This window comes from Rhincodon typus, chromosome 22 (genome assembly GCF_021869965.1).
Source record: "Rhincodon typus isolate 14 chromosome 22, sRhiTyp1.1, whole genome shotgun sequence".
Lineage (NCBI taxonomy): Eukaryota > Metazoa > Chordata > Chondrichthyes > Orectolobiformes > Rhincodontidae > Rhincodon > Rhincodon typus.
This window is the reverse complement of record NC_063353.1, coordinates 14,947,125-14,965,888: the sequence shown is the minus strand read 5'-3', so window position 1 is coordinate 14,965,888 and position 18,764 is coordinate 14,947,125. Positions and strand designations below refer to the sequence as shown.

Here is an 18,764-nt window from a genome sequence, read left to right as displayed (position 1 = left end):
GAAAGAACGAAAGAAAGAACGAAAGAAAGAACGAAAGAAAGAACGAAGTAATCATGCAAATTTTAAAATTACACTCAGCTGAGGAGGACTTAGTCAAATTCTATCCAGCAGCAGAAGCCCAGGCTATCCGCACTGACTGTATTCCACCACAAGATGGAGCTCAGGACTTCTAAACAAGTTCAGAATGGGAGTCAGAAGAGGAGCAGAGCAGAAAAGTACCTGCTGGTGGCAATGGACACTGGAGATGTTAAAAGAAAGAAGAGAGGACAAGAACAAAGAAACTGGAACTGGTTGGGCATGAAAAAAAGGGCTGGGGTCAAAGTTGAGGCAAAAACCAGGGAATGCCAGGAGTAAAATGGGACACCAACTGGAGCAGGAAGAATCTCCAGTGGTGGCAAGAGGCACGGGGGATTTTAGAAATGAGAAGAAGGTAGAATGGGAGGTAGAGGAAGGACAGAGACTTTAGGACTGAGTGTGGGAGTGGAAACATGAGGGGAAAAGTCTTGCAAGCAAGCAAGCCACAGAACAGAAATTCTGTAACAAACACTGTTAAAAGTTAAGAGATAACAAGGTGTAGAGCTGGATGAACACAGCAGGCCAAGCAGCATCATAGGAGCAGGAAGGCTGACGTTTCGGTCATCATTCCATTTCTGATGAAGGGTCTAGGCCCGAAACGTCAGCCTTCCTGCTCCTCTGATGCTGCTTGGCCTGCTATGTTCATCCAGCTCTACACCTTGTTATCTCAGATTTTCCAGCATCTGCAGTTCCTACTATCTCTGATTCAATGTTAAAGTTAAACTCACAACATTAAATGGATATACTGTCACTATTTAAGTAATGGCATTCAAGTGAAACATGTTAATTGGGTCAAGATTAAATAGGGACTTTCTGTAAAGGCAAAATACTGAAGATGTTGGAAATCAAAAACAAAAACAGTAAATGCTGGAAATATTAAGTCAGATAGTATCTGTGCAGAGAGAAAGAATGGTAATGTTTCAGGTCAATGACCTTTTTTTCAAAACCTATGTAGCTTTCCAAGTGTCTGAAGATCTCCATTGGAACTAAGAACAATTCACAATCGGTGTCAAGCTTGTAGAACCAAGACGATTTTGATATTTGTGTGTTATATGTTATTTCAATTTCTTGCTTTTCTCAATTCCAGAAGCTTATGCCTTAGCAAATAAAAGACCAGATCTTCTTCATAATTTATAATGTGTTCTTGGTAACTGACCTGATTAAGATATAACAGTCTTTTCTAACACCATCAGAAACAATTCTGAGCAACAGCTTCACCCAAGAGGAAGACAAAATAGGATTAGTCATATATCACATGTCACGTTGTTGGGCAATAGTACTGGTCTTCATAGGAATGCTTAATGTAATCAAGCCAACATTTTCTGAGGCAAGTGCTGGGATGAAGAGGAAATTATTATTTTTTCACTCGAAAATTAAATAAAAATTATTTTGTCATTCACCAATTTAAAAATTTTACCTGGCAATTTCCCCTGAATCGCCATCTCATCAAAGTCATTTGGAAACTTCATTCCATAAGAGATTCTTTCACCATTAGTAATCAGATCATATAAAAGCAATCCAAAAGAATAAACATCAGCCTGATGGTTATAAATGACATTTCCTTGAGCAACTTCTGGTGCTCGAAATCCTAGCAAACAAAAAGTAATCATATCAATTCAGAAACAATTAATCAAACTATTATAAAAATATTAGGATTTTGTCTGATTGTAATACTGGTCAAAATCAGATCCCATAGTAAAAACTAGCTTCATAATCATAGCTAATGAGATGACAAGGTGTAGAGCTGGATGAACAGAGCAGGCCAAGCAACATCAGAAGAGCAGGAAAGCTGACATTTCGGGTCTGGACCCTTCTTCAGAAATGGCAGTTCCTACTATCTCATAATCATAGGTTTTGCTTTTGCAGTTGATGACCATGGTGGTTAGTCACTGAACAAATTTATATGATGCTGTCACTACTCTTTAACAAAAAAAATACAAAAAGAAGAAAAAAACAAAAAAAAAACTTTAAAAACAGTTTAGAAGCATCTTTACTGAAAACAGAAAAACTGAGTTTCAACCTGTTATCCAGCAATATCCTTTACACATACTCATTCCCAATGAAATGCCCTTCCACTAGTATAAATTTGTTCTTAAATCTGAAATTTCTAAAATGAACTCAAAAAACTCAGGGCCTCTGGTCTGTTTTCTTGTATGGCACAGAAGTTCAATTGTGCAAACGTTTCATCAATTAACATCACAGATATCCTCCTGAGTACTGGATTGAATGAACTTGTCTTGGAAATTATGTCTCTCGTTCACTGTTCCAAACGACTTTGACCTCCTAAAGAAAAAACATTTACCTTCACAGAACTGAAACCACATATCTATTTGACCTCTATTTTAAAATTCAAGTTTCCAAAATAAATATAATACACCTTTATGACAGTGTTTATTTACCATTCCTCTAAAATCATAGGTGCACAAATTTAGCATCTGAAGTCAGTTTGGGCTACTGAATTCACTCCAGTGTTTTACTGTCATTCTCATTTTCAACTTCTCTACATAATACATTTTCCACAAAGCTACTAGCTCCATTTTAACATTTCAGGTGTTTTATTGATTGCAGAAATACTACAAGTGATTTTTCACTTACTCAATATTCATTGGCTTTTTAAAGATATAACACAAATAGTCTAATGTGAAATGTATTTGTCAATTCCAATATAATCTGTTGCATGCAGAATGTCATAATTCAAACTTGGCATCTAATTTAGAGTTAATTGACAGTGGGTTAGAAAAATGACTAATATGAGAAGCAGAAATAATCTCTTTGCAGGGTCAAGAGCAATTTGTTTCTAAACAAAAAGGGTGAATAGAGATATGGCAGGGTAAACAAATAATGGAAATTTGTTATCTAAATATTGTCTAGCAGTACTTGATCACCATAAAATGCCTAAAATTAGAGAAATATTCTGAATTTTAGCTTTAAATGCGAGTTGATCTTTATTTCTTTCACTAATCTATTTTGATTTGATGACATAATCCAAGAAATAAAGGGCACAGGCAAAATAAAACAACATATAATCTTCACAAAACCTTGATTTATACAGGACATTGGATTTATTGGTACAGGTAAAAACAGTTGACTGGGTGAAATACTCTACCCACAAACTTGTCCTTTAAATCAAGTCACACTTTCTTAGTTACAACACGATGTGGCATACAGGGGGCCAGAAACATTTCAGAAGAGAACCATTTGATCTGTATTCAGTTTAAAAGCGCTCAGGTTGCCAGATCAGATGAACAGAACTGTTTTTTCCCATTTTGGAAAAACACAGACATGGAGGACATATTATTGAAAATAATTACAGGATTAGATTTAAGTGAATAAGTTGATTGAGTTAGACAGGTTGGGTAGGAGAATGATTGAACCTACACTTTAAATTTTGAATGCACAACACTAGGTTAGGAATGAGGAAATGCCTTTTCTCCTGCAGTCACGAAACTCTCAAATAGGTCGCCAATAATTGCAGTGAATGCAGATTCACAGTATGTGTTCAAGGGAAAGTTGCAAGTATGCCAGGAGTGGCAAACATCTCTGTATATAGAAAGTAAGTGGGTCTTTGAGGCTTGATCAATTCATTGTGGCTTCCTGAAATTTTCTTGATCAGGTGTCAGAGACGAATTTAGCATATATTTTCGTCAACTGATCAAAGTTGTTTTTATTTTCATCCTTCTCAGGAGTTTGTATCGCTGTATGGGAGTAGCAATGTGGGGCAGGATGGTAGTATGTGTCATCTGGAAATCACATCATGCTAAGATGGGACATGTCTGACATGCTCGTTTTTGCCCACCCTTTTCAGATGTTTATTTTATAGCTTGTTGCTGACAAATATAAGTAGTAGGTAAACCCCCAATTATGGATAGAGTTTTGGCTCAATGGCAAACAAGCTACATTTTACTAACATAGAGACATAAACACTAAATTAAAGACAGTTGATAATTTTCTAATAAAACATGCTTCAGTGGATCATTTTCTGTATAAACTTTTAAGTTTCTACCTGGTGTGCCCTCAGAGCTCTTGATTCCCATTCTGCAGCAGTACTGAGCAATACCATAATCAGCAATTTTGGCAATTATAGCAGAGTTAGGATTCAAACTGAATAGCAGTACATTGTGAGGCTTCAAATCCCTATAAATTATCATTGATGAATGCAGATATCTGTCAAAAGATATAACATATTAACAGTCAAGGGAAAATATAAGCATTTTACAAAATTTATACTTGGAAGTGATAAAGCAATAATCTTACCAATAGCTTTCTCATGATTAATTACTGCATGGAAATCTATGATTTCTATTCATTACCTGAATCTCAGCCTAAGATTAAGCTAAAATGCAGAAGTCACTTCAGGTGATTAATTATCATATTATGAAGCTTCAGGAATTTATTGCTGAGATGTAATTCTGTAAAAACTTGTAACAATATAAAGCTTGCAACAGTAAAATGTTTCTGTAAAAGATGACATTATTCTTACGATTAATTGTTGAGGTGCAATTAATGTAGATTTACCACGAAACAATCTTGAGCTATTTTAGTTCCATATCTAGTATATGGTCACTGTATACCATTTATTATTGTATTGTGTAGACAGAAATGATTTAAAAAAAAGGTTTTCTAGATGTTAACTTTACTCTAAATGAAATAACATGAAATGATCAACATGAGATTAAGTAATAACAATAGAAATGACTTGATAATGACATTCAGTAACATACTATTTAATTAGTGCTTCATACTTCTACAATTTGCATTTTTATACCACTACTCACCTCCATAAGAACATTAAAAAAGTGCTTTCCAGGATTAAAGAAAAATCTATCAATTTGCAGCAGCAGGAAAAACAGTGATTAGTAGAAAGTACAGTCAAAAATCAAGACTTTCAGAGGGTTTCTGAAAGCAGAGAGGAGGCAAAGCAGATCTACGCTCCTGGGCCATTGTCTCATTATAAAGAATTACATTTATTCTACAAATGGACAGACCATTCTACGTGAGCAACATCACAAATAGCTCTGAAAGAAAACATCAGTCTGTCAGATATACAGATTTTTCTGCTAGCATTTGTTGTAGAGCCGAGTCTTTTGTTGTAAAACAGTCTGGAATTGTTTTCTTTAAACAATGCCAAAAATAAATAACTTCTTCAAAAGTAAGTTAAAACTTGCTAAAAATGTTACTTTCCCTCAGATTTCTTGTTTCTATTAAGAATAATGCCTGACGTTAACAATCATGGGTTTGTAATAGCTAAGATTCATAATTTAAGTTTGCTTACTGACAGACATAAAATAAGATTCAATATTACAATTAAAAGTTTGGATTTATCCTCCAAAATCTGTTGGTGCTAATTTCAACAAGCTGCAGTGTACTGAATTATAGCTACCTTAAGCCATCAGCCACATGTAAAGCAATCCGGTGTCGAAGTGGTTGAGTAAGGTGGTCTTTCTCTTTGTTAAACAAGATATCCAGCGAACCTTTGGGTGCCAATTCCATCACCAACATCCGCGGTCGAAAGTCAGCCGCCAAGAGAGAGACCAAACTGGGATGATGCAAATAACTAAGAATTGCAAGTTCCTGAATATAATAGAATTGAAGTTTATTAATTTTCTACAGGCAAGAATAGTGGGGTAGTTTCAATGTTGGGTATAATTGACAATTAAGTGTTACTTTCACTCAAAATTTAAGTTGTCTTTTTTTAAGAAGTATTCTTTATCTCAATTTTTCACTCAAACTCACTTCATTAAATTTAAGATCTGCCATGAACTATGGCCTTCAAGCACAGAAAAGGCTTCTGTCTTAGTACATCTGTAAAATGATCTTGGGATACAAATGTAACATGTGACACTAACAAGCAGACTGTGTGATGGAGATACAATGAAGAGCAGGTTTCAGACATATTCAATCATGTCAGTAACTCGTAAAGATTGCTTCCAAGTATGAACATATTTTTAAAATCAAGGCAGTGACATACTCCATGGCTTTCACTTTTTCAATGAAACAATATAAAATTGTAAATTACAATTCAAGTAATTTGAAATAAAATTATGAATAACCAGTACTTGAGGATTTTTTTTAAGTCCACATGATGATTACACATTGAAAGGTGAGCACTTTAATGCATTGCTATTGCCATAATAGCTCTGGATCACGTGTTATGCAAAAACAATTGGTAAGTAGTGTGTGACATAATTGATGGGAGATAGATGTACAATCCTGATGAAACAATGATTACTGTCAGTCTTTAATGCCTCCAATCTTCAAAGAAGGGACTACTAGTAAAAGACTAGTCAAATGAGACTATTAATTTCTCTTTGTATTAACTTACCAGTGAGAAGGATGATGTGATTTAGAAATCAGGGCAAAGGGCTATGAGTTGCTTAAAGAAGTTAGCCAGATAGAGAAGGAGGTTTTGAGTAGTCTGCCAGGCTTAAAATTAGATACATCTCCAGAACTGGATAAAATTCCAGTCTGTTAAGCGAGGCAATGGAGGAAATAGCAGGGGTACTGACAATAATTTTCAATTCCTCTCTAGCCACAGGAAAAGCGCCAAAGATCTGGAGGACAGCCAATGTGGTGCCATTATTCAAGAATGGAGCAAGGGACAACTTAGGAAACTACAGACCAGTCAGTCTAACCTCAGTGGTGAGGAAAAATAGGAAGCAATTCTGAGGGACAAAATTAATCAAGAACAGTCAGCATGCTTTTCTTAAAGGGAGATCTGACCAACTTGATTTAATTTTTCAAAAGGGTGACCAGGTGTGTAGATGAGGGTAATGCTTCGATGTTATCTACTTGGACTTCAGAAAGGCTTTCGATAAGGTTCTGGATGGAAAACTGATAATGAAGGTAACAGCCCATGTGATCCAAGGAAATCTGGCTAATTGGATTCAGAATTGGCTGAGCAGCACAAAATAGATAGTGATGGGCAAGGGGTGTTTTTGTGGCAGGAAGCCGATGTCCAATAGGGTTACGCAGGGATCAATGTTGGGGCCCATGCTAATTGTGGTATATATAAATATTTTACATTTGAATGAAAGGAGAGTTGATAAGTAAGTTAGCAAATGATATGAAAATTGGTAGGGTAGTAAAGCGTGAGGAGGCTAGCCTTTGACGATAAGAGGATATAGATGAGCTGATCAGTCACTAATGGAATTCAGTTCAGGTATGTGTGACGTTAGCACCAGGGCAGGGCAAAAAAGGCATGGAAATACTTGCCTAGAGAGCAGGACTCTTGGAAGTACCAAGGCTCAGAGGAACCTTGGTATACATGTCCACTGGTCCCTTAAAGTAGCAGGAGAAGTAGATATAGTGGTCAAGAAGGCATATGGGATACTTGCCTTTATTGTCCAAGGTATAGAGTTTAACAGCTGGGAAGTTACGCTGAAATGGTATAAAAAGGTTGGTTAGGCCACAGTTAGAGTTTGTGTGCAGTTCCAGAATTCACATTATAGGAGGGATATGATAGCACTAGACAACGTGAAAAGGAGATTTACCAGCACTTGGCTGGAGATTTTCAGTTATGAAGGAATATAGGATAGGCTGAGGTTTTTCTTTGGACTAGAAGTGATTGGGAAGGAGAAATGATTGAGATGTATAAGATTATGAGGGGCAAAGATAGAAGGGGCAGGAGGTTTAGAGGAGATCAGAGGATAATTTTTTTTTCCACTCAGAGGGTGGTGGCAATCCGGAACTCTCAGTCTGTAAGGGTGAGGCAGAAACCCTCATAACGTTTAATTAGTGTTTAGATGTAAGCCTCCGTATCACAAGTGCACAAAGTTTTGTGAAGGGTAGGTCGTGCCTCACAAACCTTATTGAGTTCTTCGAGAAGGTGACCAAACAGGTGGATGAGGGTAAAGCGGTTGATGTGGTGTATATGGATTTCAGTAAAACGTTTGATAAGGTTCCCCATGGTAGGCTATTGCAGAAAATATGGAGGCATGGGATTGAGGGTGATTTAGCGGTTTGGATCAGAAATTGGCTAGCTGTAAGAAGACAGAGGGTGGTGGTTGATGGGAAATGTACATCCTGGAGTTCAGTTACTAGTGGTGTACCTCAAGGATCTGTTTTGGGGCCAATGCTGTTTGTCATTTTTATAAATGACCTGGATGAGGGCGCAGAAGGATGGGTTAGTAAATTTGCGGATGACACCAAAGTCGGTGGAGTTGTGGATAGTGCAGAAGGATGTTGCAGGTTACAGAGGGACATAGATAAGCTGCAGAGCTGGGCTGAGAGGTGGCAAATGGAGTTTAATGCGGAAAAGTGTGAGGTGATTCACTTTGGAAGGAGTAACAGGAATACAGAGTACTGGGCTAATGGTAAGATTCTTGGTAGTGTGGATGAGCAGAGAGATCTCGGTGTCCATGTGCATAGATCACTGAAAGTTGCCACCCAGGTTGATAGCGTTGTTAAGAAGGCGTACAGTATGTTAGGTTTTATTGGTAGAGGGATTGAGTTTTGGAGCCATGAGGTCATGTTGCAGCTGTACAAAACTATGGTGCGGCCGCACTTGGAGTATTGCGTACAGTTCTGGTCACCGCATTATAGGAAGGATGTGGAAGCATTGGAAAGGGTGCAGAGGAGATTTACCAGGATGTTGCCTGGTATGGAGGGAAGGTCTTATGAGGAAAGGCTGAGGGTCTTGAGGCTGTTTTCGTTAGAGAGAAGAAGGTTAAGAGGTGACTTGATAGAGACACACAAGATCATCAGAGGATTAGACAGGGTGGACAGTGGGAGCCTTTTTCCTCGGATGGTGATGGCTAGCACGAGGGGACATAGCTTTAAATTGAGGGGTGATAGATATAGGACAGATGTCAGAGGTAGGTTCTTTACTCAGAGAGTAGTAAGGGCGTGGAATGCCCTGCCTGCAAAAATAGTAGACTCGCCAACTTTAAGGGCATTTAAATGGTCATTGGATAAACATATGGATGATAATGGAATAGTTTAGGTTAGATGGGCTTCAGATTGGTTTCACAGGTCGGCGCAACATCGAGGGCCGAAGGGCCTGTACTGCGCTGTAATGTTCTATGTTCTACGTTCTATGTTCTAAGTCATGGTCCATAAGGAGCTATGTTGGGAATTCCACTGGCAATTAGAAGACATCAAGGAACAGAAACGTTGGTGCCAGTTAGGTATTGTGTGAATACTCACAGTATTACATTGCAGTGAAGGAGAGCTGAAGTGAAGTACCTTCGTAGAAGCAAAAAAAATTAAGTCAAGTGGTCAGCAATTTAAATTTTTGTGTGTACTTTACAATGAAAGTACTCTCCCTACAATTTCTATGAAGCACAAAGGTGCACTATGAAATGCAAGTTTTATTACATACTTGTCTCAGAAGACGATGTAGATGCATTTGTGACACATGTTTATTAAAAATTTTAACAGCCACTTCTTCACACTTGTAAGTTGCCCGATAGACAGATGCAAAACCTCCATCACCTTTAAAAGAAAATAAGGAAGCTGAAGTTCACATTTTTGCAAAAAAATTATGCATGCAAATTTTTCATATCAATATTTTGATAACTTTTAATAATCAATTCCATGAAAAACCGAATTAGATATGTATTTGAGAAGGTGATCAAATTCAGGATTAGTGTCTTAATAGAATAGAAATCTCTTATTGTCTGAAGAACGTATTTCTCAAAGCAAACTTAGTTGTCAGATCAGCCTGTTCGAATTATCGCCGGTGCAATAGGTTCTGACTAATTGCAGTGCAAGCGTATTCAATAAATCTTATTATTAGTGCAAGTTAGATCAAAAATGATCAGTTGACGTTTCCTGTAAGGAAATGTAGGACAGGCTACATCCATTGAAGTTTAGAAGAATATAAGATGATTGTATTGAGTCATCGAAGATCCTAAGGGATATTTCATTTTGTGAGAGACTAGAACTAGGGAACATAATTTAAAAATAAGGGGTCTCCCACTTAAGGCAGGGGTGAGCAGAATGTTTTGCTGATAGCATTGCAAGTCTTCGGAACGCAATTTCCCAGACAGCAATGGAGGCAGAGTCCTTTAACATTTTTAAGGCAAAACTGGATAGATTCCTAACTAACAAGGGAATCAAAGCTTACCGTATATAGCAGGAATGTGGGGCTGAGGCTACAATCACAACAGTTAGGATCTTATCGATTGGTGCAGTGGGCTTAAGAGGCCAGAAGCCGACTCCTGTTCCTCATTCACGTGTTCATATGTACATATATAAATCAATATATTTACTGATTGCATTAATAACCATTTCACCATTTACATTATTTAGCAATTTTACAGCAGAAAGATAAAACAATAAAATAACTGGAATTAGATTTTACCCAGCAAAACATCAGGTGTTTGTTCAAGCTCAAGGTGATTAACATCCAGCATAATATGTCTGGGTAGATCAACGAGCACAAGGTCTGGAGCAACTCGTGAAATAGAAACCTTGTTGCTTCTATCTGTAGGACAAGTCAAAAAATCCCCTACAGAAGAAACATAAAAAAATCTAAATATAGTAAAGTATACCTATTGTTGCCTTAAATAATGACATTTCTTGCTGTTACTACAGTGGTTCTTGCAAGGGTACAATTGAGAATAGGTATTTGAACGATGAGTACAGAAATACTCACATAAACAAATCTCAGTTATTTGTTTTCAAAATAAATAATTCCTATTTAACAGACAGTTTAAAGTAAAACTCTGCAATTTTATCAAAGCACTTGAGTGCCGATTATCAATTTGAGATCCAAACGGTTTAAAACTGGAATACTATAATGTCATAGTACAGTTAATCAAACTGGCTGAGCAGGGGTAGAAAAGGCAGAGTAAAATCCAAGCACCTATAGCAAAATGCGTCAGCCTTTTCTCCCACACTTCATAAACTTCACTACAGCAGAGGAAAAGAACACTCATGCTACCTTCTCTTCTTGTGAAATGCTTGCTATCCAGTACCTTTCATAATTGAATATAACGCAGTAAGCGAGCTTTAATCTGTTGACTGTAGACCATTCAGTGACATTCATAAATTGCTCTTGTTGTTTTGCACGTTGGTAGCTTGCCTGTGTAGTAGCTTCATTAAGTTTGGACCTAATCCTTGAGGCATGCTCCAGACATATTTTTAACACTCAACAGGGGAGATTTGATATCCTGGTTATCAGTAAAATGAGCAAGGCGCTTTTAAGATGAACAGTTTGTACTAATAAAGGAAGTCGCCGAAGGATTTAAAGCAGAGGATATGGCCCGGGGACATAATAAATCAATGAAATTAGGTTACATTATGGTGGATTTTTGGGGAATAATTAGAATCATGAATTGTAATAAACGGATGATGAAGACTGTCAGAAGGAGTATTGTTCAAATTCCAGATCAATGAGGTTGACATTGGTTATGGAGGAAATAATTTTTCGCAAAAAAGGGTACTACAAAATACGAAAGAAGAATCAAACAATTAAAATGAGCTCCTTCCCCCTCACCACCCTAATAATGACTTTAGTAGAGAGGAACTTATCGGTTTGACAAATCTATTAGGATTCTTTGAAGAGATATCATTCCATGTTGATAAAGTCAGCTCAATGAGAAGGGAGGCAAAAATGTCAAACGTTACTGGGGCAAAGAAGAGCAGGCAAGCTGAGGATCCCTGAGACAAGCAGAGACAGAGCTAGATTCATTGGAACTGATTAGAACTGTTTCTTGCTCTACTACAGAGAAAGGAGTTAGCTGTTTGCTGAGTCTCCAGTAAGACGTTTTCTACTTTTAAATTTTAATATGCAAAATGGTGGTAAAGTTAATTATATAAAAGGTAACATTAGTAAGTGAATAATATCAATAGACAATTAAAATTAATTAAAAATGGCAGTTCAGGTGATGTGTCACAACTTCAGCATATGGGAGCTCCTGGATAACATTGTGATCCAGAACAAACACCTTTGCACTAAATGTTTGAAGTTTGAGCAGCCTTGGGTCAACATATTTTCTGGAAGCTGAACTACAGTCACTGCAAGGCATTTGGGAGGGGTAAATTTACCTGCATTCGTTGTACCAGGAGGCAGTCAGGGTAGGTTCTTTTTGTTTGGTCAGTGGTCATGGACAAAAGGGTATGACTGAGAGTCAGGCAAGTAAGGGGTCCCAGAGGGAAAGAGTGCAAGTGTCAGCCTCTGCAATCATCCAATAGGTGAAGTTCTCTCAGCATTTTGGCACATGGTACAGTGCTTTGGAACATGAGTCACAAAAGGTTAGTATGCGGGTACAGCAGGTAATTAAGAAGGTAAATAGGATGCTGCCCTTTATTACAAGAAGAACTGACATAAAAGATAGGATGTTATGCTTCAGTTATATAAGGTCTTGGTGAGATCCCAAAACTCTGAACAATGTTGGTCTCCTTATTTAAGGAAAGTTATAAATGGATTGCAGGTTGTTCAGAGGAGGTTTGATACCTGAAATGAGCAGATTGTTTTATGAGAATTATGAGGTTAGACTCATTTCCACTAGAGTTTAGAAAAGTCAGGAGTAACTTGATTCAAGAGTATAAGATCCTGAATGATCTTGACACATGGGAAGCACGTTTCCTCTTTAGGTCAATTCAGAACAGTTGGGCACTGTTTTAAAATTATACTGATGGCCCTGAATTCTACTCTTCATCATACACTTTGTGTCTCACTTTATTAAACCTTCCAAAATTTTAAAGACTACTGTTCAGTTACAAACCCTTTCTTTTGCCTTGATAAATGAGGCCCAGCCTGCTATACATTCTTGATGTGTATTGTCTCAGTACTTCAAATAGCATGTAACTAATGGCTCGGTCTAAATTAAGTTGAGCGTAACTTCACTATGGATTCACTATCCCTGTTGAAGTAAATTCTAATGCTTGGTTTGGTTCATTAATGGCTTTAATGACTTGCAGCGTAATTTGTAATGATTTATGTATTTGTGCCCCCAGTTCTATAGGTCTCTCCAACCCATTTACATTGCTTAGAAAATAAGAATCTATGACATCTTCTTAACATGTTCAGAATTTGGAGTTGATGATCAACTGAAATCACTTGAGAAGTGCAAATTGGCAGTAAGACAATCAAATATAGTTCTTAATTAATTTTCTTCTAGAAAATTCATTCCTTTCTGATTGTCAGCCTTTTTTAAAAATTTTATTTCAAGACATCACAGGACACAGAAACCAGTGTCAGTGCTCTTCTTGGCTTGATGCAAATGAACAGTTACACAAGCTGTCATTGCTGAAAGCAACATTCCTGCAGATCTTAATAAGAAATAATTTACATTGCTCGAGATTTTACAATGTAGCAATTATCGATGAAACAATTAGATTATATTTTACATAGCACAAATTACATTATAAACTTTGCCTCAATATTGCTATAGTATATTAGCCTAAGATGTAATAATAGTACTAACGATAGTAGTACTGTATTCAACATGTTGCAAATACCATTATTTAAATACATTTTACCCAAAACACTTCATTGCTATGCAAAATGATTCTCCTGTAATTAACAACATTTATAATTTCAAATTGCTTTCATTATTATGAACACCAGCTATTGTAAAATTGAAAATGTTCCCAATGGAGTGATCTACATTTATACTATATAGGTTTGCCACAATTCAAATTTAAAATAAAAGACATATTTGATTGAGATCCTAGTATTAATGCTACTTATCAGTATTTAATAAATCAGATAGAAATAAATACCTTCTTTAGCTATATCTAGTAAGTCATCCAGTAGAATCTGCTGGCATTCTTGATCATCTTCAAAGCTGTACAAAGCATATTTCTTCAGAAGAGTGCCTCCTTCTCCGATTATATCTGTCTCCAATAGGCCTGGAAACCACTCTTCCAGCAGAGAATCAATGTGATCTACAATCTGGCCCATTAAAACGAACCCTGCTCATTTTCATGAAACAGAAAAAAGAACAACAATTTTGTGATCACAGAAGGAAAGCAGTATTTTGTTGAGTTCAAACACAACTTCTAAGGAGCTTCAAGGCACAGTGCTTTGTCTCTGATATTTGTTTGTAGTTCTTCACTTTGGACTTGAAGCTTACCAGCACAAGTAACGAGAGACATTAAGTATAACGTCAGAATCTTCATAAACTGCAGCGAAGCATTTAAAGTCACAGAAAGAGCCTAAGTGGACTCCATTTTATTTAACTTTCAATTGCAACTGCTCTCACAACATCTCAGTGAAAAACTGGATACTTCTTATACATAATGCTTACCTTTACACCAAACTACAATTGGATAAAGGTTTGTTGATGATGTGCCCCCTAAATGCCGCTCAACAAAACACAACATTCAAATGAATTATTGGAAAGCAGCAGCTCACCTTTCCTGCAGCATGGAACAGTTATTTTGAGAACACTTTCTGGTTTATTATCCAATACAGCTGAGTCTACCAGGCAGTAGGCTTCTGATGACCAGATCAGGTAGACTCCTTGTCGCCAATATGTTCTATTAGGACGTAAAGGTTTTTCTCTATCTGAAACAACATAGTTAGCCACATGCTTAAGCAAAAAAACACTATATATCATTCATTATTTATGAATTTATCATTCCCATCTACGTAGCAAAGCTTCCTAACTTTTACATTTTATTTGTTCAGTTAGCAGTTTATTGCTCTGTCTTTATTTCATTACTAGCAAGGATTAACATTATAAATTAATCCACAAATGTTAAATGATTCCAGAGTATTGGGAATTACATTCTTATGTTTTTAATTATTGAAAATAACATGGTTAGCAAGTTAGAAATATTAACAAAAGTCAATATGCTCAACATGATGGATCAAACCATATAATGAAACATTGTCAGTAAAGGAAGGAAATGCTACAGTGTGGAGAAAGTATCTTCAAAAATGTTTCAATAAATTAGTTGCACAGGCAATGCTAAAAGAAGCAATGGATTTCTGTAATAAAGAGCACCAAACATGAGAGGTTACCATCGTTCTATACTTCCAACATACAGAGCACAGAAATTCCTAGGACTGGCATTCTGTGTACAAAAGCTTATATTCTTTACCAGCAGTATACAATGGCTGCAAGTATGTGCCATCTAATGGATGCACTGCAGCCACTCACCAAACATACATCAAGAGCACTTTTTCTAGCGAGTTACATTGCCAAGCTCAAAAGAAGCACGACTGTGGGGACATCATCACCTCACACTTTTAAGATACTAACTTGTTGTATCATCGCTCCTTCAAAGGCTCATCAATATCCTGAAATTATGATATTAATCACCATAGTGATTACAACTGGACTACTCAGCTAGTTGATAATTAAACCCTTATTAGTGTCAGTGACAATACCAAAATTAGGAATTCTACCTCTCCCGTAACAAAAAAAAAGTCAACCGTGGCTAACAAATGAAGTTAATGATAGCATTATGTTAAAGAATGGCGCTTATAAAATTGCCCATAAAAAGTGGTAAGCTTGAGGATTGGGAGATTTTAGAATTCTGCAAAGGAATTAGGCAAAAAAAATTAGGCAAAATCTTCCCAACCCCTAAGCAACATGGGCAATGGTTCAGTTGGTAAAATATGAAGGGATCAAAAAAATTAGATTCTCAATATTCAATTTTTCACGCAAGGTCCTAATAGTGAGACAAAAGTTTTGTTATTGGGCAGCTACAGGTCAATTTGCATGCATTTATATCTCATTATTACCTACTCTGACCTCAATTATATATAGCTTTCTATTTTAATGGGTAGCAGAGAGAACACAGACAGCAACAATTCCTGATATTCCCCATCATCTCAGGGCACACTCAGAGGGCAGCAACCACCTGCATCTTTCATCCTCACAGGTTGCCATCAGACATGTACCAGCCTCAAAATATATTAGCACATCCCTGATTCATTTATAATATGTTCAACATTTCAATATTACATTTTGGATTGCACAAATACCTTGCATTTCAATGCTGCTGCCAGGCCACTTTGCCGCAGGGACAAACACCCTTCTCATGCAATGAGACAGGGTGCATCTTAGAACTTTTAGCTTTCTTTCTTAGAACATGGTCACTTTGTGTTTACTTGGATGCCCACTGCATCCCTGACTTGTCTTGTCTTTTCTCACATTGTCATCTCATTCATAACTTAGAGCCTCACAGTATATCTGCCATCTCTTGTTTTAGCATAGACACAGCTTTTCATGGTTGTCAGCAGTGATCAGTAAAGGGGTAGACATTTGCTGTGCAGCACCATGCTATGTAAATGTGACACCTAGGTAAGTACCAGCAGTTTATATGGCAAACGCACTGCATGCACTTCAACCTAATGGCTATGAGTCAAAGTCTAAGGGGAGCAGTCCTTAGTCAACCCTGGGGATCCCATCGCAGTCAGTCAAAGGCAACACCCAATCTTGGTCCAGAGACTTGGACACAGTCAGCTGCTTGGGGAGATCAGGGTCAGAGATTCGTGCTATTAGAGTCCACAAGTGGGCTACAGTTAGTCCTGCAAGTCCAGTGTAGCTAGTCAGGGATTAGTCATGCAACTGCACAGAGATCAGTCAGAGCTCAAGTTGCTAATCAGTCCAAGCTGTCAATCCACAGTAGTCAAGGGAGTGGGCCATAGTCAGTTCACTGAAGATCAAGGGGTGTTTCAGGGCCACTGCTACAGTGGACAAGTTGGAGAAATCAGTGGTGGGGATTGGAGGCAGTATACTAGGATGGAAAGGGGTCAATTGTTGTCATAGTTGTGGGCAAGTAAAAATAGAAGGGTAGTCATTGATGGTCATCAAAATCCTGGCTTCGGCAGGGGGACAGTCGATTATAATGGCTAGCACATGAGAAGAGATTCAGGAGACTGGATCCATATTCTCTAGCATTCAGAAGAATGAAAGGTGTTTGTAGTGAAACTTATAAAATTATTGAAGTGCTAGACAGGGTAGATACAGGAAGACGACGATAAGGATGGCAAATGCTAGAAGTTATAGTCAAAAAACGTGGAGCTGGAAAAGCACAACAGGTCAGATAGCATCAGAGGAGCAGGGAAGTCAACATTTTGGGTCAAAACCCTTTGTCAGGACGGAGGAGGGGGTGGGGAGTCCAGAAATAAATAGGCAGGGGTGGCACTGGGGGAGGGTAGGTGAGATGCAGATAGGTAGATGCAAGTAGAGGGTTACTGTGGTTGGTCAGTGGGAACAGTGAAGCAGATAGGTGCGCCAGAAGATGGACAGATTGGGGGAGGTGAGATTTTAAAGCTGGTGAAGTCAATATTCAGGCCATTGGGCTGTACGCTCCCAAGGCAAATTATGAGGTGTAGTTCCTCCAGTTTACATTTGGCCTCACTCTGACAGGGGAGAGGCCACGGATGGACATGTCACCAGGGGAGCGGGTGGGTGTGTTAAAGTGGATTGGAACCAGAAGGTCAAGATGGTTGGTGCGTGCAGAGCACAGAAGCTCCACAAACTGGTCCCTGAGTCTGCATTTGGTCTCCCCAATATAGAGGAGACCACATCAGCAGGATATTTCCCCTTGGTACAGATTTAGAACCAGAGACAGAGACACAGTTTCAGAATAAGGGCAAGCTATTTAGGACTGAGATGAGGAGGAGGAGGAATGAAGATAATTCAGGAAAGTGGCATTGAAATGGCACAATAGTATAGCAGATTCAAAGACTGAAGGGCCTGTTCCTGCTACTATATCTCTACCAGTCATTCAATAGACTATTAACACCTCATATTTACCATCTTTAAAACAGATCATCAAATGATCAAAATCAGCAAAGGTGAGATTGACAATTACCTTGTCTACCAAGCATGCAAGAAGAAACCTCCAGTAGCCTATTGATGAGTCTGGACCAGAATCCCATTGGAAAATATGGCATAGCATAAAGCCTTACTATCAATTCGGAGTTTTCACAATGTGGGAGTTCGATTACAGGTCTCTGATCAGGTAAGCTAAGAAAAATAAAAATGAATCAAAAGGCATGAGGTATGCTGTATAATCATATAAAATAAATTGTATTGAAAGTCATATTATAAAATAAAGCAATTGATAATGCAGTTGATTAATCATGATAGTTAACATTCAGAGTTTGGTTATAAATCTGGCTAAATCTTTTAAATATAGAAAACCATGGAGAGACGCATAATTTAATTCCTATGATTATAAACATCAACAAGATTTTTGGTTGCCCATCCTTTATTGGCTTTGAACTGAGTAGTTTGCTTGCCATTTCAGGTGACAGTTAAGAATCAATCACATCTCTGTGGGTCTGGAGTCACATGTAGACCAGAATAAATAAGGATGGCAGATTTCCTTGCCGAAAGGACCTCAGTAAACTGGATCTTTCAAAAATGACAATGAATGGTAGTTTCATAGTCACTATTACTGAGGCTAGCTTCAAATCCCAGATTTACCAACCGAATTTAAATCCGCCTGCTGTTCATGGTGGGATTTGAAACACTAATGCCAGAGTCTGGGCCTTTAGATTACTTGTCTAATAACATTATCGTTGTGCCATACTACAAAAAGCACATTAAAACTTCAACACTATTTGTAACTAAATGCAATCAATCACAGTGTACACATAATATAAAACTCCTTTTAACTTTCCAGTAATATTTACTTTTATTCCTGCAAAATGATGAACCAAACAACCACTATGAAAACCTGTGTCTTATTCCTCATAAATAACAAGGTGTAGAGCTGGATGAACACAGCAGGCCAAGCAGCTTCAGAGGAGCAGGAAAACTGACGTTTCGGGT

At 37.6% G+C, this 18,764-nt stretch overlaps 1 protein-coding gene across 1 annotated transcript in view; it reads right to left on the bottom strand.

The window, feature by feature from the left end:
• Positions 1 to 18,764, bottom strand: part of lrrk2 (leucine-rich repeat kinase 2) — a 71,061-nt gene that overhangs the window by 23,066 nt on the left and 29,231 nt on the right. Inside the window, exons 15-22 of the mRNA XM_048610573.1 lie at positions 17,800 to 17,954; positions 14,381 to 14,533; positions 13,747 to 13,938; positions 10,379 to 10,525; positions 9,395 to 9,507; positions 5,456 to 5,646; positions 4,079 to 4,239; positions 1,493 to 1,663 (exon numbers count right to left, since the gene is read on the bottom strand). Of these exons, the coding sequence (XP_048466530.1) occupies positions 1,493 to 1,663; positions 4,079 to 4,239; positions 5,456 to 5,646; positions 9,395 to 9,507; positions 10,379 to 10,525; positions 13,747 to 13,938; positions 14,381 to 14,533; positions 17,800 to 17,954 (1,283 nt within the window). The remainder of the gene's footprint in view (positions 1 to 1,492; positions 1,664 to 4,078; positions 4,240 to 5,455; positions 5,647 to 9,394; positions 9,508 to 10,378; positions 10,526 to 13,746; positions 13,939 to 14,380; positions 14,534 to 17,799; positions 17,955 to 18,764) is intronic.